Source organism: Miniopterus natalensis, chromosome 3 (assembly GCF_054644295.1).
Source record: "Miniopterus natalensis isolate mMinNat1 chromosome 3, mMinNat1.hap1, whole genome shotgun sequence".
Taxonomy (NCBI): domain Eukaryota; kingdom Metazoa; phylum Chordata; class Mammalia; order Chiroptera; family Miniopteridae; genus Miniopterus; species Miniopterus natalensis.
Genome location: NC_142083.1, coordinates 73,406,797 through 73,424,363, shown reverse-complemented (window position 1 = coordinate 73,424,363; position 17,567 = coordinate 73,406,797). Strand labels below are relative to the sequence as shown.

Below are 17,567 nucleotides of genomic sequence, written 5' to 3'. Positions count from 1 at the left end.
TGTCCTTGGGCTGTGCATATATGCATATAAATTATTTGGTTACTCTCTCCCCCTCCACCCACCCGCCCTCCTCCATCCCTATGACATTCGTCAGCCTGATATATGCTTCTTTGTCATTCCTAAATAAATTTTGAATAAATAGATGAATAATTTGGGGTGGAGCCCGGTATTGAGTGGCTCTGTCTGTGGGTCCTTTCATTCTTCCAAATATTAGTATTACCTACAGTACTAGGAATATCCTCAGCATTTTCTAACCCTTCCCATCCTCCCTGCACTCTCCGTTTCCATGAGTCTCACCTCTGGCAAAGACACCACTCCAAACCTCTCCCTACTTACACATGCAGTCAAATTGGGTACACTGCCTTTACCCCTTCTGCTGCCCCAACATATCTGGCTGGCTCTTTTAATATGTGTCTGTACCTCACCCAAAGTGTAAGCTCTATAAAGCAGGTAGAGACCTGGTCCTTAACCCTGCGGAGCCTACTCTAGTGCCCAGAACTAGCAGGTAGAGGGAGATGTTTTCTAGTGATAATGGTGATTTATGTGAATTAAGCAATCTTTCCATTTAGAAGACTGGATAAAGGGAAGTTGAAGAGCCAGCAACCCTCAAAGGAAGGGGCCTGAGAAATCCTGCAGGGAGAGAGGTCTTCTGGCCAAGGGGAAGTGAAGAAAAAGTTTATCTCATTCTAATCCCCAGTGAAAAACCTCTCAGCTAACTAAGATGTTTATGGAAGAAAAGCATATATGCCTTACTTCTCTTAGGAAAAATGAGGTCAGAAAATGTATCTCTTTTTACATGATAGGCAGCTTCTAAGGAGTATAATGCTTCTCAGCTAGATTGAACACTAAAGGCAAGGATTATTCTGGTGTTAATAAAGTTGATAGTTTGTGTTGCTGTTTCTCACATTAAAGTACTCCTTTGTCTTTTTGTTGTTTCAAATGCTTTTAAAACACTGTTCACATAATTATATAACTCATAAAACTGGTTATTGTGAAATTCAAGGATGATTTTGAAATTGAATCAGTTGATTATACACACTTTGGAAGGAATCTCACTGAGAATTTCTTAAAAGTGCATTGTATTGAAAACTACCAAGAAAAACTCAGGTTGCAATTGTGTTAAGACAGCTATCTCACCGTTCTCTTCCTACCTTCCAACAAAACTAAATACAAGCATAACTTCGTTGTTATGTTAACTTTTCCTTCCATAGGGTTGACGTAACTGGGCTGGTGGGGAATATCTGATCAGAGAGTCTGCAAAGAGAAGATACTGAGAACTGAAGTGAGGGCATTCCAGGAAATAACATAGACTGGGTCACCAACTGCTTTGAGTCTTTGGTGTTGTCAAGAAATTCTACTCTTTGCGGTCAGGGATTATCCATCCATCATTCATTTACTTAACAGAAACAGATATTTAGGAGTGCCTACTATGCGGCAGGCATGATTCCAGGTGCTGGGGATACAGCACTGAACAAAACAAAGTTCTGGCTTCATAGAACTCACATTCGAGTTGTAAGAAACAGACAATAAGCACATATCAGGATATTAAGAGGGATTGGAGGGGTGAAATTTTACATGGAAGGGACGACCGAAAAGGAGTAAGGGAGTAAGATATGAGGATACCTGGAGGAAGAGTATTCCAGAGGGAATAATTACAAAGGTCTTCTTCAGGCAGGAGACTGCTTGGTGTGTTCCAGGAATCATGAGAAAGTCAATGGCTGGAACTGAGTGAGTGAGGGAGAAAAGAGATGAAATTAAAGAGGTGACAGTCTCATGGCCCATTATTAGGACTTTGGCTTTCAGTCTGAATCAGCATGACCTGATTTGACTCTAGGCTGTAAAGGGTCACCCAGTCTGATACATAGAGATTGGATGGTAGGGTCATAGAAGCGTGAAAGTAGAGCTATTGTCCTAATCCAGGCTAGAGATGACCACAGTTTAGACCTGGGCAGTAGAGGTAGAGATGGGAGATGACTCAGGCCTGCAGCTATTTATCTACCCCGGTGCACCATTAGAAAAAGAGTTCCTAGCCTGGCAACTATAGTTAGTGATACTATATTGCATATTGGAAAGTTGCTAAGAGAGTAAATCTTATAAATTCTCAAAAAAAGAGAAAAGAGAAGAAGCAGAGAAATAAAGGGAAGGGAAGGAAAAGAAAAAGAAAGGAAAGGAAAGGAAAAAGAAAAGGATGTCTCTTCTGGAGCTCAGTCTGGGCTTCAGTTCCACTTGCCCCCTCACCCAGCTGCCCTGGACAGGGAACAACCTGTCCAGGATTCCTCCTTGTGAGGGCATAAAAGTGAGTGAAGGTGAGTGAACCACTAAGCCTTGCCCCTCAAGCATTGCACACATTCACCCAAGTCTTTTCTGCTCTCATCCCATGTGCAGGTTTGTCCTCACTTGAACTCTGATGGGCTGGAATGTTTTCTTCAGATTTTAGTACTTTAAGGGGCCGTTTTTACGTAAAACTGTTGGGGAGGGGACTATCCCCCCACCTTACCCCCCCTTCTTGAGTTCTTACAACTGAACTAATAATAAAATTAATATAAGGCCAGATTAACAGAAAGGAAAAAAACAATTTAAAATGTGGGCACAGGACCTGGCCAGGCATGGCTCAGCGGTTGAGCATCGACCTAGGATCTAGGCAATCAGGGTTCGATTCCCAGTCAGGGCACATGCCCCGGTTGCGGGCTTGATCAATGACTCTCTCATCATTGATGTTTCTATCTCTCTCTCCCCCACTCCTTTCCTCTCTCTGAAATCAATAAAGATATATTAAAAAAAAAAAAATGTGGGCACAGGAGATCATAGATGATGGTCAGAGAAATGATAGACCAGTCATCTTTTTATACTTTTTAGACAAACAATAAATGTGTGAAAAAGCAACAGGACAGGTTCAGGTGCTTGTTGGTGAAGAATCTAATCTAAATGAAGTTTGGGCTTGGGTAGTAAAATAATAACACGGTTTTTACCTTAAGCCTCTTCCCCCTCCCCCGCTCTGGGTTCCCTAACTAGCGATAAGGGTGTCTTTTCCTTTAGGAGCAAGAAGGGCTCTTTTCACAGGGGAGTCTGATCTGCTTTCATGGGGGCACAGAGCAGTCAGAATGTTCTTCTTGCACTGGCAGTTTCTCAAGTACCTTTAATTCAAAATAACCAATATGCTATTGTAGGATATTTTGCGGCAGCCTGTCTGGTCCCAGATAATACAATTGGAAAACTTTGGGAGCCTAAACTTGGTTTATTTGGGAATTTCAAGTGAGGCTGAATTTTTTATATTGGTGAATCCTCCCCAAGTTTATTAGAGCTCGGTTCGCTCAGACACTGGGCGTTCCCCTCCGCCCTGCTGCCCCACCGGAGACCCTGTGTGCGGCCGGCGCTGGTCCACACTGTTTCCCCCACGCCCCACCACGCCCCATCCCGCACCCTCTCGCTGGCCGGCGACGCCCGAGCTAGAGCCCTGAGGCGGAGGCGCGGGGCGTCCTGACCCAGCCGGCCAGCAGGGAGCGCTGCGCGGCGGCGGGCGGGGGCGTGAGGCCCGACTGGCCCGTCAGCGTTTGGGCCCTGCACCCTCGCCGCACCACGGACGCCGGTAAACCACCGAGAGGAGGAGACCTCCCATTTTCCTAGACAAAACAGGTGGTGGTGGGGGAACGGGCATGGGGGGGGTGGGGAAAAGAAAAAAGAAAAAAAAAAGACCGACCCGGAAGCGAGACGAAGGGAGCTTCCGTTCTTTGTTCTGTCCCCGGTGTGTGGGTCTGTGACAGTGTCCAGCGGGGCCCGGTCCGTGTCCAGTCCCCCCAAGTCTTCCGTCCCTGGCCCCAGAGGGAGTCCGGCTGCCCTCGGGGCTCGCGGTGAGACGGAGGCTGTGGTCGTCGGGGAAGGGGGTGGTGTCCGTGCCGCTGCGGCCCGTTGGGTCCCCAGGCCCGCCCGGAGCAGGGTGCTGAAGGCGCCGCTCCCTCACCCACAGCCGGCCCTCGACTCCGTTTCCCCAGGGACGCCCCTGAGCGGTACCCTGCGTGGGAGGGAGGAAAGGGGTTCCGGTTCTGGCTGGGTGACTTCGCGCCCAGCTCGAGCACTTAAAAGTTACACTGTGGGTGCAGAAGGGCCCCGCTCTTTAAAACAGCTGATGACAGCGATACCAACTTGATAGTTCTCCGAGACGCTTTTAGTTGAGGTTCACATAGTTATTCGCTCTCGCGGCAGGAGAGGAGGTCCGTTTTTATTTTACCTGGGTTTTAGGGTCAGAGAATGAGTTCTTCGAAGAGAGCACAGTTAGAACTAGGTCTGGGAGGGAGTGCAAACTCAGATTACGGGAATAATTCGCTAGCGCCCTGTAAATCGAGTCTTTTATGGGGAATGGTGCAATTGTGATTGGCTCCCATTTGCAACTGTTTTAGATCCCTAATTTGATCCGCTTTTGAAGTGAGAATGAACACAGACCCTGTGTTTACAATCTGAAGGGCATGTGTAAACTCTACCAGAGGATTAGCAGGATGAGGAACGTGAAATCTAGGGACTAGTTTGAGAAACTATAGGTATTTATCCCCAAGAAGAGATGTTTGTGGAGAGTGGGCATCATTTGGTTTTGAACAGTTGTGTGGAAGAAGATCCTATCACTGAAGCTCCATAGGGCACTTAGGCCTCTGAGGTGAAGGTTCAAGGGGATAGATTTTCAGTTTACCATCTCTGGTGGCTAAGCTGTGCAGCAACGGAACAGACTCCTTGCTGAAGTATTGAGAGTATCTAGCAAGTTAACTGACAATGTTAGGAACTTTAGAAGGTGTTTCTTACACTGAATGGGAGGTTGACTTGGAGAACTTTCAGTTCCCTTTCAGCTTTCTTCAGAGGTGCCACACAAATACCAGTTGTGGTCTTAATTGGTATTTTTTAGCATACATGTCTTCTTCCCCCCCTTATCTATAAATAGTTATATTAGAAGTGGAATTTATGTATTTTAACACCCCCCCCCCCCCCTTAACCATACAGTATTGGCATCAACTAAAGTCAGAATTCCCAGGAACTTAAACAGAGGCTTGCAGTAATTACTGCTCTGGCTTTCTAGAGATAACCCCAAAGAAGGTAAGAAAGAATCCAGCAGGTAAAGCTTCCCATGACACATTTCACCACCCGGTTATCTTTCTCAGTCCCCAGAAGCAGCTCCAGGGAGAGGGGTTGGCAGTGGAGCAGGGGAAGGGCCCTGCCTGCACCTGAAGCTGTGGGAGCACAATGGAGATTTTTCTTTCTATGAGAAACATTGTTTACTGATCCAGACACTGGGGACTTGTTCTCAACAATATGCCTTTGAGTTCCAGCTTTGGTTAACCAAGCTGTGAGGAGGGAGCTTTTTTTCTCTGGAGTCAGAGCCTCTGATTTTCCTTTCTAAGGAGAGTTTGGACTGAGAGCTGATTTGTTAAGATGTCTGCTTATAAACAGTCCTCGAATTTGTAAAGTTGGTTGATAGGAACGAAGAGATGGTTGGCTCTGAGACATAGTTTAAAGGACCTAGCTGGGAGAGTGTTAGTGGCAAGAGGGTATGTTACCCTCCTCAAGCTGGTGGGCCTGGCTCATGCCTGATTCAGTGCTTTTCACTGTGTAATGGTGTTGGTGATGGGCATTTTATATCCCTTTGTTGCCCAAAGACTAGAGTTCTCTGAACTCTCAGTGGTTCTCAGACCAGCCCCTCCCCTTTTTATGCCTTATATGAATGTAACGGTCTGTGATGAGGAAGCAAATACTGTTTGCATTCCTGGTTTTTTACTCTTTTCAATGGTGCTTTGCAGTACAGTTGACACTCAGCAGATGTTTGTTATATGAACGAATAAAAAGAGGGGTGTAAACAAAATCCAGGAGTGTGGGGGGTTTTTTTGCTCTTGTCTAAGGATAAGGATGTTCTGCTGGCTGCTGCATCTACTCTAGATCTGTTGGTTTTTTGGGGGGTCTTTTTAGAGAGAGAGAGGAATGGGGGTGCAGAGAAACATCGATTTGTTGTTCCACTCGTTTATACATTCATTGGTTGCTCCTTGTATGTGCCCTGAATGTGGATTGAACCCAAAGCCTTGGTCTGTTGGGACGACGCTCTAACCAACTGAGCTACCCAGTCAGGGCCTAAATCTCTTGATTCTTGAAGTGGAACCTTTTACTTGAGATCCAAACCTTAGTTTAGGTGTTAATGTTTTTTATTCACTAGAGCCACAGAAAACATCTCTTTTGATTGTTGTAGCATCTGGGGATTAGGGACATTAGTAGGGATAAAAACAGAGTAATCAGTAATCTTGTGTTTTTAAAAAAGTATTGCTCCCTGCTTCAGGGACTTGTAATCTAACCGAAGGAAATGTATTAGGAGAGAAGGGAAATAAAAAGAAAGTTGGCTGATACCTTCTCAGTGAGAGGAAACATAGCAACTAGGATTAGTCTTTTAGATTTGGGTGAATATATATACTCAGTCCCTGTAAAGAGACTCAGGAGGACCACAAAAATGGCCCAAGTTCCTTGACAATAAATATCCCACCTTTGACTGGGACTGGAAGCAGAAAACAATTTTAGAAAGAAAGGGGAGGAAGAATTTATCTTATTTAATTTAATAGAGCTGTTTGCCCAAGTTCTATGAGCTAGGTGGTGTTCCCCAAGGTTTTTAAAAATGAGAGACAGAGAACGCATTAAGCTTCTCTGATCTCTGTTATTTGGGTGTTATTTCGTGGTCCCTTTTCCTCTAAGGATAACACCTAAATTTAATATAACAGCTAGAAATCTAATAAAGTAAATTTTTTTCTCCTACCAAGTCTAATGTTTATGAGGGATTTTTTTCCTCCTCTGTAAACAAATAGCTTTCTCCATTATCTCAAATATTCTTAAAATGTGTATGATGCATTCACATTTTTCAGTCTATATGTGCACTCTCTTTTCACTTTACTCTGATACTTTTCATTTTGATAGTTGCTTAGTATTTCATTCTATTAATATCATTATTTGGCACTGGTATTCTCCGTTTTTTGTTGTTATAGATATCCCTGTTTGTGTGGGGAGCCAAAGGTGGGATATTGGCAAGGAACTTTGGCCCTTTTAGTGATTCTTGTGTGACCTCATTATAGGGAGTGGGAGTATATTCACCAGGGTCTTAAAGACTAGTCCCAGTTGCTGCATTTCCTCTCATTTCTTCTCGTTCTTGGGTACTAACTAAAATGCTAGTTCCCCTCTCTGTATTCTGGATGTGGGTGGTTGTTTTTTTCAAAATCTTTTAACCTTGAACTTTTGCTTCTGCTGTGCTTCCTCATTCTTACTCAAAATCTGCTTCTTGTCCAGCCTGCAAATAGGAGACCAGAGACAGGAGCTTCTGGCCTTACCCATGGAAACTCAGGCTGATCATGCATCTCAGGAACCTCAGGCCCTGCTTGAGAGTGGTAAGGAATAGGGGATTCATTGTTTCTTTTATTCTTTCATTCAGCAGTCATCTATTGAAATCTCAGGTACTAGGATAACAAGTAGATTCCAGACATGATTATGACATAGGTTTTGCCACTCAGTAACTCACAGTCGAGTGAGAATTATTGTACAGCTTGATAGGTTTTATAGCTCAAGTCTTTTTAAGGACTCTGGATTTCTTATGAAGGATTAAGAAAACTGTGACAGTCACCAAATTCTATTTTCCAGGGGCTTTGTAGCAGCCAACTTCATAGTCCTTGTTTGTGCCTTTTAGGATCATGTCATTAGAGGAGGGGAATCATTTTGTAGGTCACAGGCAAAAGGATAAAATGGATAGGAAGCCACGAAAGTATTTGTATTTTGCTTTCATAGACTGCTTTTATGACTTTGGAGCCAGTTTCATTCCTAATGGGTATTCCCTTGCTTGTGAGGAGAAGCATTTAGGGACCTTTTTGTCTGGGTCATTCTGCAGAATTAGTCTCTAGGGATTTTGAGCCTCTGTGGGATAAAAATATTAACCTAAGAATTACAGAAAAAGATAGGTGATCAAGTACATAAACAGGAAACATTTATAGTGTTTTGAGATTTGTAGATTTGACCTGGGGATGGAGAACAGCTATGAGTGTTAGGTCCTCAGTCATGGATGGGGTGAAGCTCCTAGTTTGCCTTTGGTCTAAGAGAACTTCTTAATGCCGTAGTTTGAGTTCAGAGATGCAGAGAATGATGGAAGGGATATGAGCAGGACAACCTGTTTCTGGCCAAGTTTGGGAGAATGGACAAGAACACATTCATCACTAACAATAAGACTGGGCAAGTTTCATTGAGAGTAGGATGGAGGGAAAGGAAGGGACTGGGAACAAAAGTAGAGAGCAAGAATCAACAGGGCTTTAGACATCTCTCTTTAGGATGGGCCCACACTAAATGTGCCTGTTATAAGCACCCTTAGTAGCTGTAGAGGAAATGAACTTAGAAATGTCACAGGAGTGCGTCCTAGGTTGTCCCAGGACCTTACGAGTTTTCTGAAGGTTGAGAGGCCAGACAGCAGCAGATAGACTCACTCATAGACCCTTTTATTGTCCTTAGCTCTTCCTTCCTCCAAAGTTCCTGCATTTTCCAACAAGGACAGTCTGGGGGATGAGATGTTGGCAGCTGCACTCCTAAAGGCCAAGTCCCAGGTAAGGTGTGGTTCCCCTTAGTCTCTTTTTCTTTCCCATTGTGTTGACATTTTTGGTGTAGTAACATCCCATTAAATGCTCCAACCACGATATTCACTCCATCAAGACTATGGTCCCTTCCTGCTGAGTAATGGACCTTTCTTTCTTGGACTTTCTTCTCTCTCCACCCTAATCTTTCCCCAGCTTCCCAAATATGTGGTATTCAACCCCATCCCAAATTATTTTTTTGGTGCTGCCAGTCCTACCCCTCACCCTGAAATTGCATGCAGGAATGTGTTTTTTCAGGAATTGGTGACATTTGAGGATGTAGCTGTGTACTTTATCCGGAAGGAGTGGAAGCGTTTGGAGCCTGCTCAGAGGGATCTCTATAGAGATGTGATGCTGGAAAATTATGGGAATGTGTTCTCACTGGGTAAGGAGTTATGCTTTCTCAATAAAACTCCCTTGGCATTTCTTTGCTTCCTTGTTTACTAATAACAGTTGAGTCAGTGAAAATAATTAAGGATTGTCTTAGTCTCAGAAAATTCTAACAATAATAATAACTTCCATTTGTACAGTACTTTGCAGTTTATAAAGAGGTTTCATATATATTCTCTCATTTAATCCTCACCGTAACACAGCAGTTGAGGTAGCTAGAATTATCCTCATTTTATAGGTGAGGAAAGAGAGGTCAGAGGTCTTAAATGTTTTACACATGGTCCTATCGCTGGTGAGCAGCAGCCCTGGTCTTTTAAGTCCAAATACAGTACTTTTTTCCATGTTATTCTTAGGATTTAACATATACTCCAGAATGTTTTCCAAAAGATTAGCATATTGGGATCCCTGAACATGTGAGGTACTGCTCTGTGCCCAAGTGAACATTCTGGAACTCTATCTCCTCCCCTTCTCTGTTGGACTACCTCTAGGGACTTGTTGCTGTGTTCATGACCTAGTGCAGCTGCTGCTCTTATAGAATTTAACTTGATATAGGGAGCAATTCCCTTTTTAACTTTTAGTCTGTGGACTGTTAATTCCTTGTCTCTCACCCATTTTCAGTGAAAACATTTTTCTGAGCAGTGCCAGAAAAATTCCCATTTGAGACCTCCCTGATATTTCCTTTCTGTCTGCTGTAGATCCTAGGTCTGGGATTGATCTCTGGGACCACTTGATATGAGCAGGGTAAACCTTGTCCCATGTCTTTTCCCATGAGCAGGATTCCCATTTCTGTATTTTGATATAATTTCTGGGCTGAGGAAGAGCCAAGGGTCCTGGGTTTGAAGGGAATTGAGAACAGAGAGGTTCTGAAAGGTACCTGTTCAGGTGAGGGAGAAATAGCTATTTCTGTCCCTAATACTTTTTTATTGACAACCTAAAAATGCTAACATCTGGACCCTTTATACTTATTCTCTGTGCATAAATTTCCCTTTATTATTATTTTTTAAAATTTTATTTTTAAATACATCTTTATTGATTTTAGAGAGAGGAAGGGTAAGGTGGAGAGAGAGAGAGAGAGAAACATCAATGATGAGAGTCACTGACCAGCTGCCTCTTGCACTTCCCCTACTGGGGATTGAGCCTGCAACCTAGGCATGTTCCCTGACCCAGAATCAAACTGCAATCTCCTGGATCAAAGGTTAATGCTTAACCACAGAACCATACCAGCCAGGCATGAAGTTCCTTTTAGAAACCCGAAGACAGTGAAAATAGAGAAATCAAATAAGGAAATTGTTTACATATCCTCACATCATAGCATAGCCTTCTAGGCCTAGGTCCCAGAGATGGACTCTGTCTTTTGTCTATTTTCATGGATTTGACACAGCTACAAACATGTTCTTTCCACTTTGGGGCTGTAGGGGTCACTAGTGACCTCAACCCTTCTGTTCCTTCCTGCTCTGCTACTGGTTCTCCTCACCTTCCCCACTTTTCTTAAGTAGTTCTTGTAGTCACCATCTCACAAATTATATCTACAGTCTTTAACCTCTCCAAGGACCTTGTCACTTCATTAAACAGCATACCCTTCCCTATTTCTACCTGATCCACTCTCTCCTTACAATCCAGTTTTCTCTATATTTCTAGCTGTTTTCTCGATTTTGCTTCTTGCCTTTCTCCTTCCCTGTTTCCTCTTCTCTTATTCTGCCTTAGCTGCATACAGCCTGGGCAGATAAAAGGCATGCACGTGGTTATCCTGTCCTGGTTTTGATTTCTTTCTTCCACAAGGAACAAGTGATGTTTGTATTTTGTATTGTGCCAGATGGTGAGACCAGAACTGAGCATGATCAAGAAATTTCTGAAGATACAGGATCACATGGGATGCTCTTGGGAAGATTCCAAAAGGATATTTCTCAGGGTCTTAAGTTTGAAAAAGCCTATGAAAAAGAAGTCAGTCTAAAGAAGCAGCTGGGGGACTCTTCTGGAGAAAGACTGCATAGGAAGATACAAGATTTTGGTCAAGTGACAGTTGAGGAAAAGCTAACCCCTATGGGAGAGAGAAGTGAGAAATACAATGATTTTGGGAACAGCTTCACTGTGAGTTCCAACCTTATTTCACATCAGAGACTTCCTGTAGGAGACAGACCCCATAAATGTGATGAATGTAGCAAGAGCTTTAATCGAACTTCAGACCTTATTCAACATCAGAGAATCCACACTGGGGAAAAGCCCTATGAATGTAGTGAATGTGGGAAGGCTTTCAGCCAGAGCTCACATCTGATACAGCATCAGAGAATCCACACTGGAGAGAAACCTTATGAATGTAATGATTGTGGGAAGACCTTCAGTTGTAGCTCTGCTCTCATTCTACATCGAAGGATCCACACTGGAGAGAAACCTTATGAATGTAACGAGTGTGGGAAAACCTTTAGCTGGAGCTCCACCCTTACTCATCATCAGAGAATCCACACTGGAGAGAAACCGTATGCTTGTAACGAATGTGGGAAAGCCTTCAGTAGGAGCTCCACCCTCATTCATCACCAGAGAATCCACACTGGAGAGAAGCCCTATGAATGTAATGAGTGTGGGAAGGCTTTCAGCCAGAGCTCACACCTCTATCAGCACCAGAGAATCCACACTGGAGAGAAGCCCTATGAATGTATGGAATGTGGAGGAAAGTTTACGTATAGTTCAGGCCTTATTCAGCATCAAAGAATCCACACAGGGGAGAATCCCTATGAATGTAGTGAGTGTGGAAAAGCCTTTAGGTATAGCTCAGCTCTTGTTCGTCATCAAAGAATTCACACTGGAGAGAAGCCTTTGAACGTAATGGGAATGAGCAAAAGTTCTCTCAGAGTTACTGCTGAATTAAATATGAGAGAGTCTACATGAAAGAGAGCTACACACCTGTTTTTCTCACTTCCTCTTGAGTCTAAAGAGCTCCTGCCTTACTATAAAAGTATGAACAACTTAGTGTGTGTCCCAACACAAAACTTTCACTTTAGAGACTGGGGCAAATTGGGCAAATCATCCTGGCACAGTGATTAGCAAACTAGTCAGTTTCCCCAGGAACAATACCAGCCTTGAAAAATTAGGAGGCAAGCAGCAGATGAAGTGCTGGGAATAGAGAGAAGCTCAATCACCTTCCACTATGGACAGGAGTTTGCACTAGACCATATTTCTAACACCAAGGGAGCCTTTCTTACCAAGGTGGGGATGGAAGCACAATAGGAATAAAATTGTAAGGATTCCTCTAGTTGGAGTCAGTATAGTCAGCACAGAAGGCAATGGAAAGCATGTTCTGAGTCCTGTTACTTGCTAACAGAGGGAAAAGGAGGCTGTATTTGGAAGCCACTTCCTAATCCAGCTTTAAGTTTTGATAAGGAAATAGCAGTGCTGAGGGATCTGTTATTTGATTGGGGGTGAGGAGGGGCAAAAGAGGTTTCCATTGGTAACTATCCTTTATGGCTTTTGGAGCAGCAAGACCAAGTTTCCGAGAGCAGTCTGGCAATTTTGGAGAATCCCTGGTCATTCCATGTTGTGATAGGACTAATTGGGAAATGCATCTAATCAGTGAGTCTAGCATGACTGAGGAAGTGGATCAAAAGCATTTAGCATTGGCCTCTGTTTTCTTTCCTCTTCTCTCCCTCTTCCTCTCATCTCATCACTCCTGTGATACAAAATGATTTAATTCAAACCCCCAGTGACTAAGGATGCTTTCAAGGAGCTCATTCAGCCAGCTTGCCCTGCCCTCTGTCACCTATGACCTGTGACATCTGGCCCCAGCAGCCACACCTCTCCTGACCCCACTTCTGACTTCAACAGCAGAGTATGAATGCAAACAGCAAAGCCCAGAGAATGAAGGCTCTGGTCTGAGCCTGGCGGCAGGGCTCCTTGCTGGGTTAGGATGGAGTTTTCCCAGCTGAAGGGATGACCTTTCATGTTTTCCCAATCCTGCTCATCCTGTAGCATAAATGAAGTGCACTATTAAACAGAATAGTTTTTCAGAAGGAGAGAATGAGTGTGTTTTTGTATAGGGTCCAAGTTTATTTTAGTTTAAACAGGAAACTGATTGTAAATAGAATCTTTAAAAAATAATCTTAAAAATTTGTTTACAGCCAACCATTTCTCTCTCAGTCACAAACATGTGACCTCTTTTCCTCAGGATTTCCGTTATATTCCTCTAGATCAGGGTTGAACAACGTCTAGCGCCTGGGCCGTATATGACCCTCGGAATCATTTGGTCTGGCCCTGCCAAGGCAACTGCAGGCGGGACTTGAAATTCAATAAATGTAGGAGCTTTTTTCATAGCTAATTTTTAAGTTGGTGATTTTGTATGACCTGCAAATGATGTTATAAATATCCAAATGGCCCTTGGCAGAAAAAAGGTTCCCCACCCCTGCTCTAGATACTACCCTAGACTGTTAGTCATTTACACAATCTCTCCCATCTTTATATCCATGGACAGGTTTTTTGTGTGCAGCATATTGTGTGGTATGATACTTAAAACCAGCAACTAAAACTAGAAAGGTGTTACTGGGTGTATGTTGGGTAGCAATGGGCATGTTTAGATTTCTTAGTTTGACTATTGGTGAAAGGATGTTACAGTCACAGAAAAGGCTGAGATGAAAGTCTAATGGAGAAGATGAGGAAATGTTGAACTCTAGCCTCTCAAGAATTTTGGATCACATATTGTGATCAGCTCATGTGCTTTTAATTTCTTGTAAAATTTTTTTTAATTGATTTTAGAAAAACATTGATATGAGAAACATAGATTGGCTGCCTCCTGCGCTCCCGCTAGTGGAGATCAAGCCCACATCTTGGGCATTGCCATGACCAAGAATTGAACAGTGACCTTTTAGTACATAGGAAGATACTCAACCATCTGAGCCACACTGGCCAGGGTGTGTTTTCTTTTGTAGTTCTTTTTATTTTTTAAATATGTTTTTGTTGATTTCAGAGAGAAGAAGGAAGAGAGAGATAGAAACATCAATGATGAGAGTCATTGATCGGCTGCCTCCTTCATGCCCCCCACTGGGGATGGAGCCTGTAACTGGGGCGTGTGCACTGATTGGGAATCAAACTGTGACCTCCAGGTTCATAGGTCAACGCTCAACCACTGAGCACACCGGTTGGGCCAGGATGTGTTTTTAATTTCTTAAAGCTATAATGAAACATTGTTTTGGCTCATCTCTGACATTCATCACATACTTACACAGATTGTTTCTCAAAGTGTAGACCATGACTAGGTTGCTTGTAAGTAATGCAGATTTCCAAGCCCCAAATCAGACAAAATTATTTCTGAGGATAGAGCTTAAAAATCTATACTGAAAAAGAAAAAATAATAATGGAATAGAGAAAATTCCTAGGAGAAGATAAACTTGAGCTAGGTCTTATAAAACAGATAATATGTGGTAAATAAGAGGTTCCAGGCAGGACAGTTTGGGGTGGGCTTGAGTATGGTCACTTAATGCGGAGCTCTGGGAAAGACCCCTAAGCAGGAAGGGTTAGCCCCTTCCCTGCCCAGATGCTGAACCCTTCACTTCCCGTAAGACTTAATGACTCAGTCCTTCAGACTCTCTCAGTGGGACCTGAGACTGAGCAGGGACATTACATGAAAAGTGTTTTTAAAAAATATCTCTGAAACAAAACATTTTATTCACCTAAGTCCCTGATTATTCCTATTCCCATCATGATTCCTCTTTTCTCATTCCCTGAGCATTCCTTAATGTGAGTGATACAACACTGTTGTCTTTCTGTGTCGTTATCCTTGGAACCCATTTACTTCCAAGGCCTCCACTATTCTATGCAAGTAAGTTTAAAATCTGCTTGTGTGGTACTGATCTCTCCAAACTCCAGTGTTCGGTCTCCAGCAGACTGCAGGGCATTTACACTTCGATCTTTTAAAAGTTTCAATTGATGTGTTTCAAACCAGATATGTCTTTTCCATAAACTACCCCCTCTCAAAATTTCTGCAAACCTCTCAGAGTCACAACTCCTGAGTTTTTTAACATTTTTATCCACCTACATCTAACCAGCAACAAGTCCTGGGCAGGTTCAGTAAGCATGGAGTGGACAGATAGAGATTGTCAGAGGGGAAGATCAGAATTGAGGTCATGGAGGAAGTGGGATTTCCAAGTGATGGTAATAATAGTAGCTGACACATGGCATATGCTCTGCCTGGCCCCTTTCCAAGTATTTTTCAAATATTAAATCATTTAACTCTAACTACAACCTGTGTGTAAGGCAGGTGTTAGTATAACGCCATCTTACAGGTGAAACAATTGGGCTTGCCCAGTGGGAGATGACAGTGAGATCAGGGTTGCTCTACTTAGTGGGAGGCTGGGCCACAGGCTAGATGGCTTGGATGAGGAGATGGGGAGGCACCCACTTGTGAAGAGAACCTTATCTAGGCAATGGTCTGGTCCTGTCAGTTATGATTCTGCAATCTTCATAGTTCACCTTCATTTCCATTGCTATTAATACCTGGATTATATAGTCTCCTAATGGATTGATATCTTTATTTTCTCTCATTACAAATCACTCCCCAAAGCACTACACACATCTTGTCACTTTATCAAAAAATTTCAACAGCTACTCTTACAGAATAAAATTCAAACTCCTTAGCTATATGTAGTCAAGGCTTTCCTTGAGCTGGTCTCCACATAAATGTATGGCCTTAACTCTTAGTGCTCCTCTTCACACATCTGAAAACCAGATGTGTGAAAAGCCAGAGCTGGCAGTCATTAGAGCAGTAAAAACATTTTATTCAGAACTATTGCACTAGGGGGAAAGAGACTTCAGTAAGAACTGGGCCCTGCCCTGGCCAGGTGGCTTGGTGGGTTGGCGTGTCACCCCATACACCAGAGGGCTGCAAATTCGATTCCTGTTTGGGCACATAGGAGAGGCAGCAGATCAGTGCTTCTCTCGCTCTCTCTGTCTCTTCCTGCCTCCCTCCCTCCTTCCCTCTCTCTAAAATTAATGAGGGGAAAAAACGTCCTCGAGTGAGGATAAAAATAAAAAAGAGCTGGCTCAATTCTGAATACAGCATGGCCAAGTGGGAATTTATAGCCAAGGAGCAGGGTGGGATTCAGTAGATGAAAATTTTCCCAGAGGAAACATTCAGGGAGAAGAAGGGTTTGGGCTAAACTTACCTAACAGGATCCTTGCTGAAGACAGGCCAGGGTGATTAGACGTTGCTATGGAGTAATGGTGGAGGATCGGGGACACTTGCTAAAGTGACTTAGCTGGGTTCTTGCTAAAACTAGATTTTATAAGAAAGTGCACAGATGGGCCTAGGATAAGGTTCAGAAGCCTTGAATAAGATTTGGTCAAGAAGAGAATCTTTGTCACATCAAATAGCAAGATAATAAGGCCACATACACATCTTAGGTTCATGCCTATGAGCTTGTTTACTCAACAATGTACTCATATCTTGCTCCAGCTCCTCACAGCCAATCAAATCAGAGTCCAAGAGGGCCTGAGAAACCATTTTCAATTTCCCACTGCAGAAACTTTCAATAGTACCCCTTGTAATACTGTCAGGGAAAAGAGGCTCATTGCACCAGACAAAAGCAGGCAATTCCACTGTTGAACATTCTGATTGCTGGAAATTAAGCTGAATTTTGCCTCCTTGTAAGCTTCTGCCTTACATTGATAGCTTCGGGTTTTTTCTTATCTGTGAAATGAGGAGGATGGGCAAGATTTCCAAGGACATAATATCAGTCATAGCAAAAGCAATTTCATTCCTAACTACCCCCACCCATCCCAAGTTATACCTGTTCTTTGAGATCCAACTCAAATAATTCTGAGAAAGGATATTATGTGATAAGTTTCCAAGTAAGGGAAAAACCTGGTTTTACCTGAACATTTCAGCTGGCACAAGTGTGAACCATGGAGTGGTGATGGAGAAAAACAACAAATTTCTTTTTAATTAAAAGGTCATTTTGTTGTTTTTAAAAATATATCTTTATTAATTTCAGAGAGAGGAAGGAAGAGGGAGAAAGAGAGAAATATCAATGATGAGAGAGTCATCATTGATTGGCTGCTTCCTGCACACCCCCAACTGGGGATGGAGCCCACAACCCAGGCATGTGCTCTGGCCAGGAATCGAACTGCAATTTCCTGGATCCTAGGTCAATGCTCAACCGCTGAGCTGGGCCAAAAGGATGTTTTTGAAAGCTCCCCAAAGATATTTTCTTTTAAATTTTTTATAAAGTTTAAAATTTTTCTACTTTAAAAAATAAAAGTTCAGTCAGGTGCATTTATTTTTAAATATGTCAGTAATGAAGAACTGAAGATTTTGAATAAAAAATTACAGGACTATTTTCTACATACAAAGAGAAATATGGTCAGAGAGTGGTTTGGTTTCTCCAGGAATAACAAAGGATTCTTATCCTCCTCCATAGGCATATTTTTTGTGTATTCTCTGCTTTGGTTGCTGACAGCATCCACTTCCCAGTCAGCCAAGCCAGAAACCTGGGAATTGTTCTGGATGCATTGTTTCTCCATCTCTTCACCTGTACAGCTTGTCTATCAATATCCCAGCCCATCGTGTCTTGCCCATTC

General features: G+C 43.0%; 1 protein-coding gene across 3 annotated transcripts; it reads left to right on the top strand.

Annotated features, from left to right (window-relative positions):
• The first annotated feature begins 3,726 nt into the window (after window positions 1–3,726).
• Window positions 3,727–13,309, top strand: ZNF3 (zinc finger protein 3). 3 transcript variants are annotated; one of them, XM_016217725.2, is made up of 6 exons: window positions 3,727–3,848; window positions 4,984–5,076; window positions 7,297–7,394; window positions 8,500–8,591; window positions 8,877–9,003; window positions 10,822–13,309. In XM_016217725.2, the coding sequence occupies exons 3-6, from the start codon at window positions 7,340–7,342 to the stop codon at window positions 11,889–11,891; spliced, it is 1,344 nt and encodes a 447-aa protein (XP_016073211.2). In that variant the 5' UTR covers window positions 3,727–3,848; window positions 4,984–5,076; window positions 7,297–7,339; the 3' UTR covers window positions 11,892–13,309. The 3 variants fall into 3 exon arrangements, with proteins under 3 accessions (XP_016073211.2, XP_016073212.2, XP_016073210.2); XM_016217726.2 differs by lacking the exon at window positions 4,984–5,076; XM_016217724.2 differs by lacking the exons at window positions 3,727–3,848; window positions 4,984–5,076; window positions 7,297–7,394; window positions 8,500–8,591 and having other exon boundaries at window positions 8,600–9,003.
• The last annotated feature ends 4,258 nt before the right edge of the window (window positions 13,310–17,567 follow it).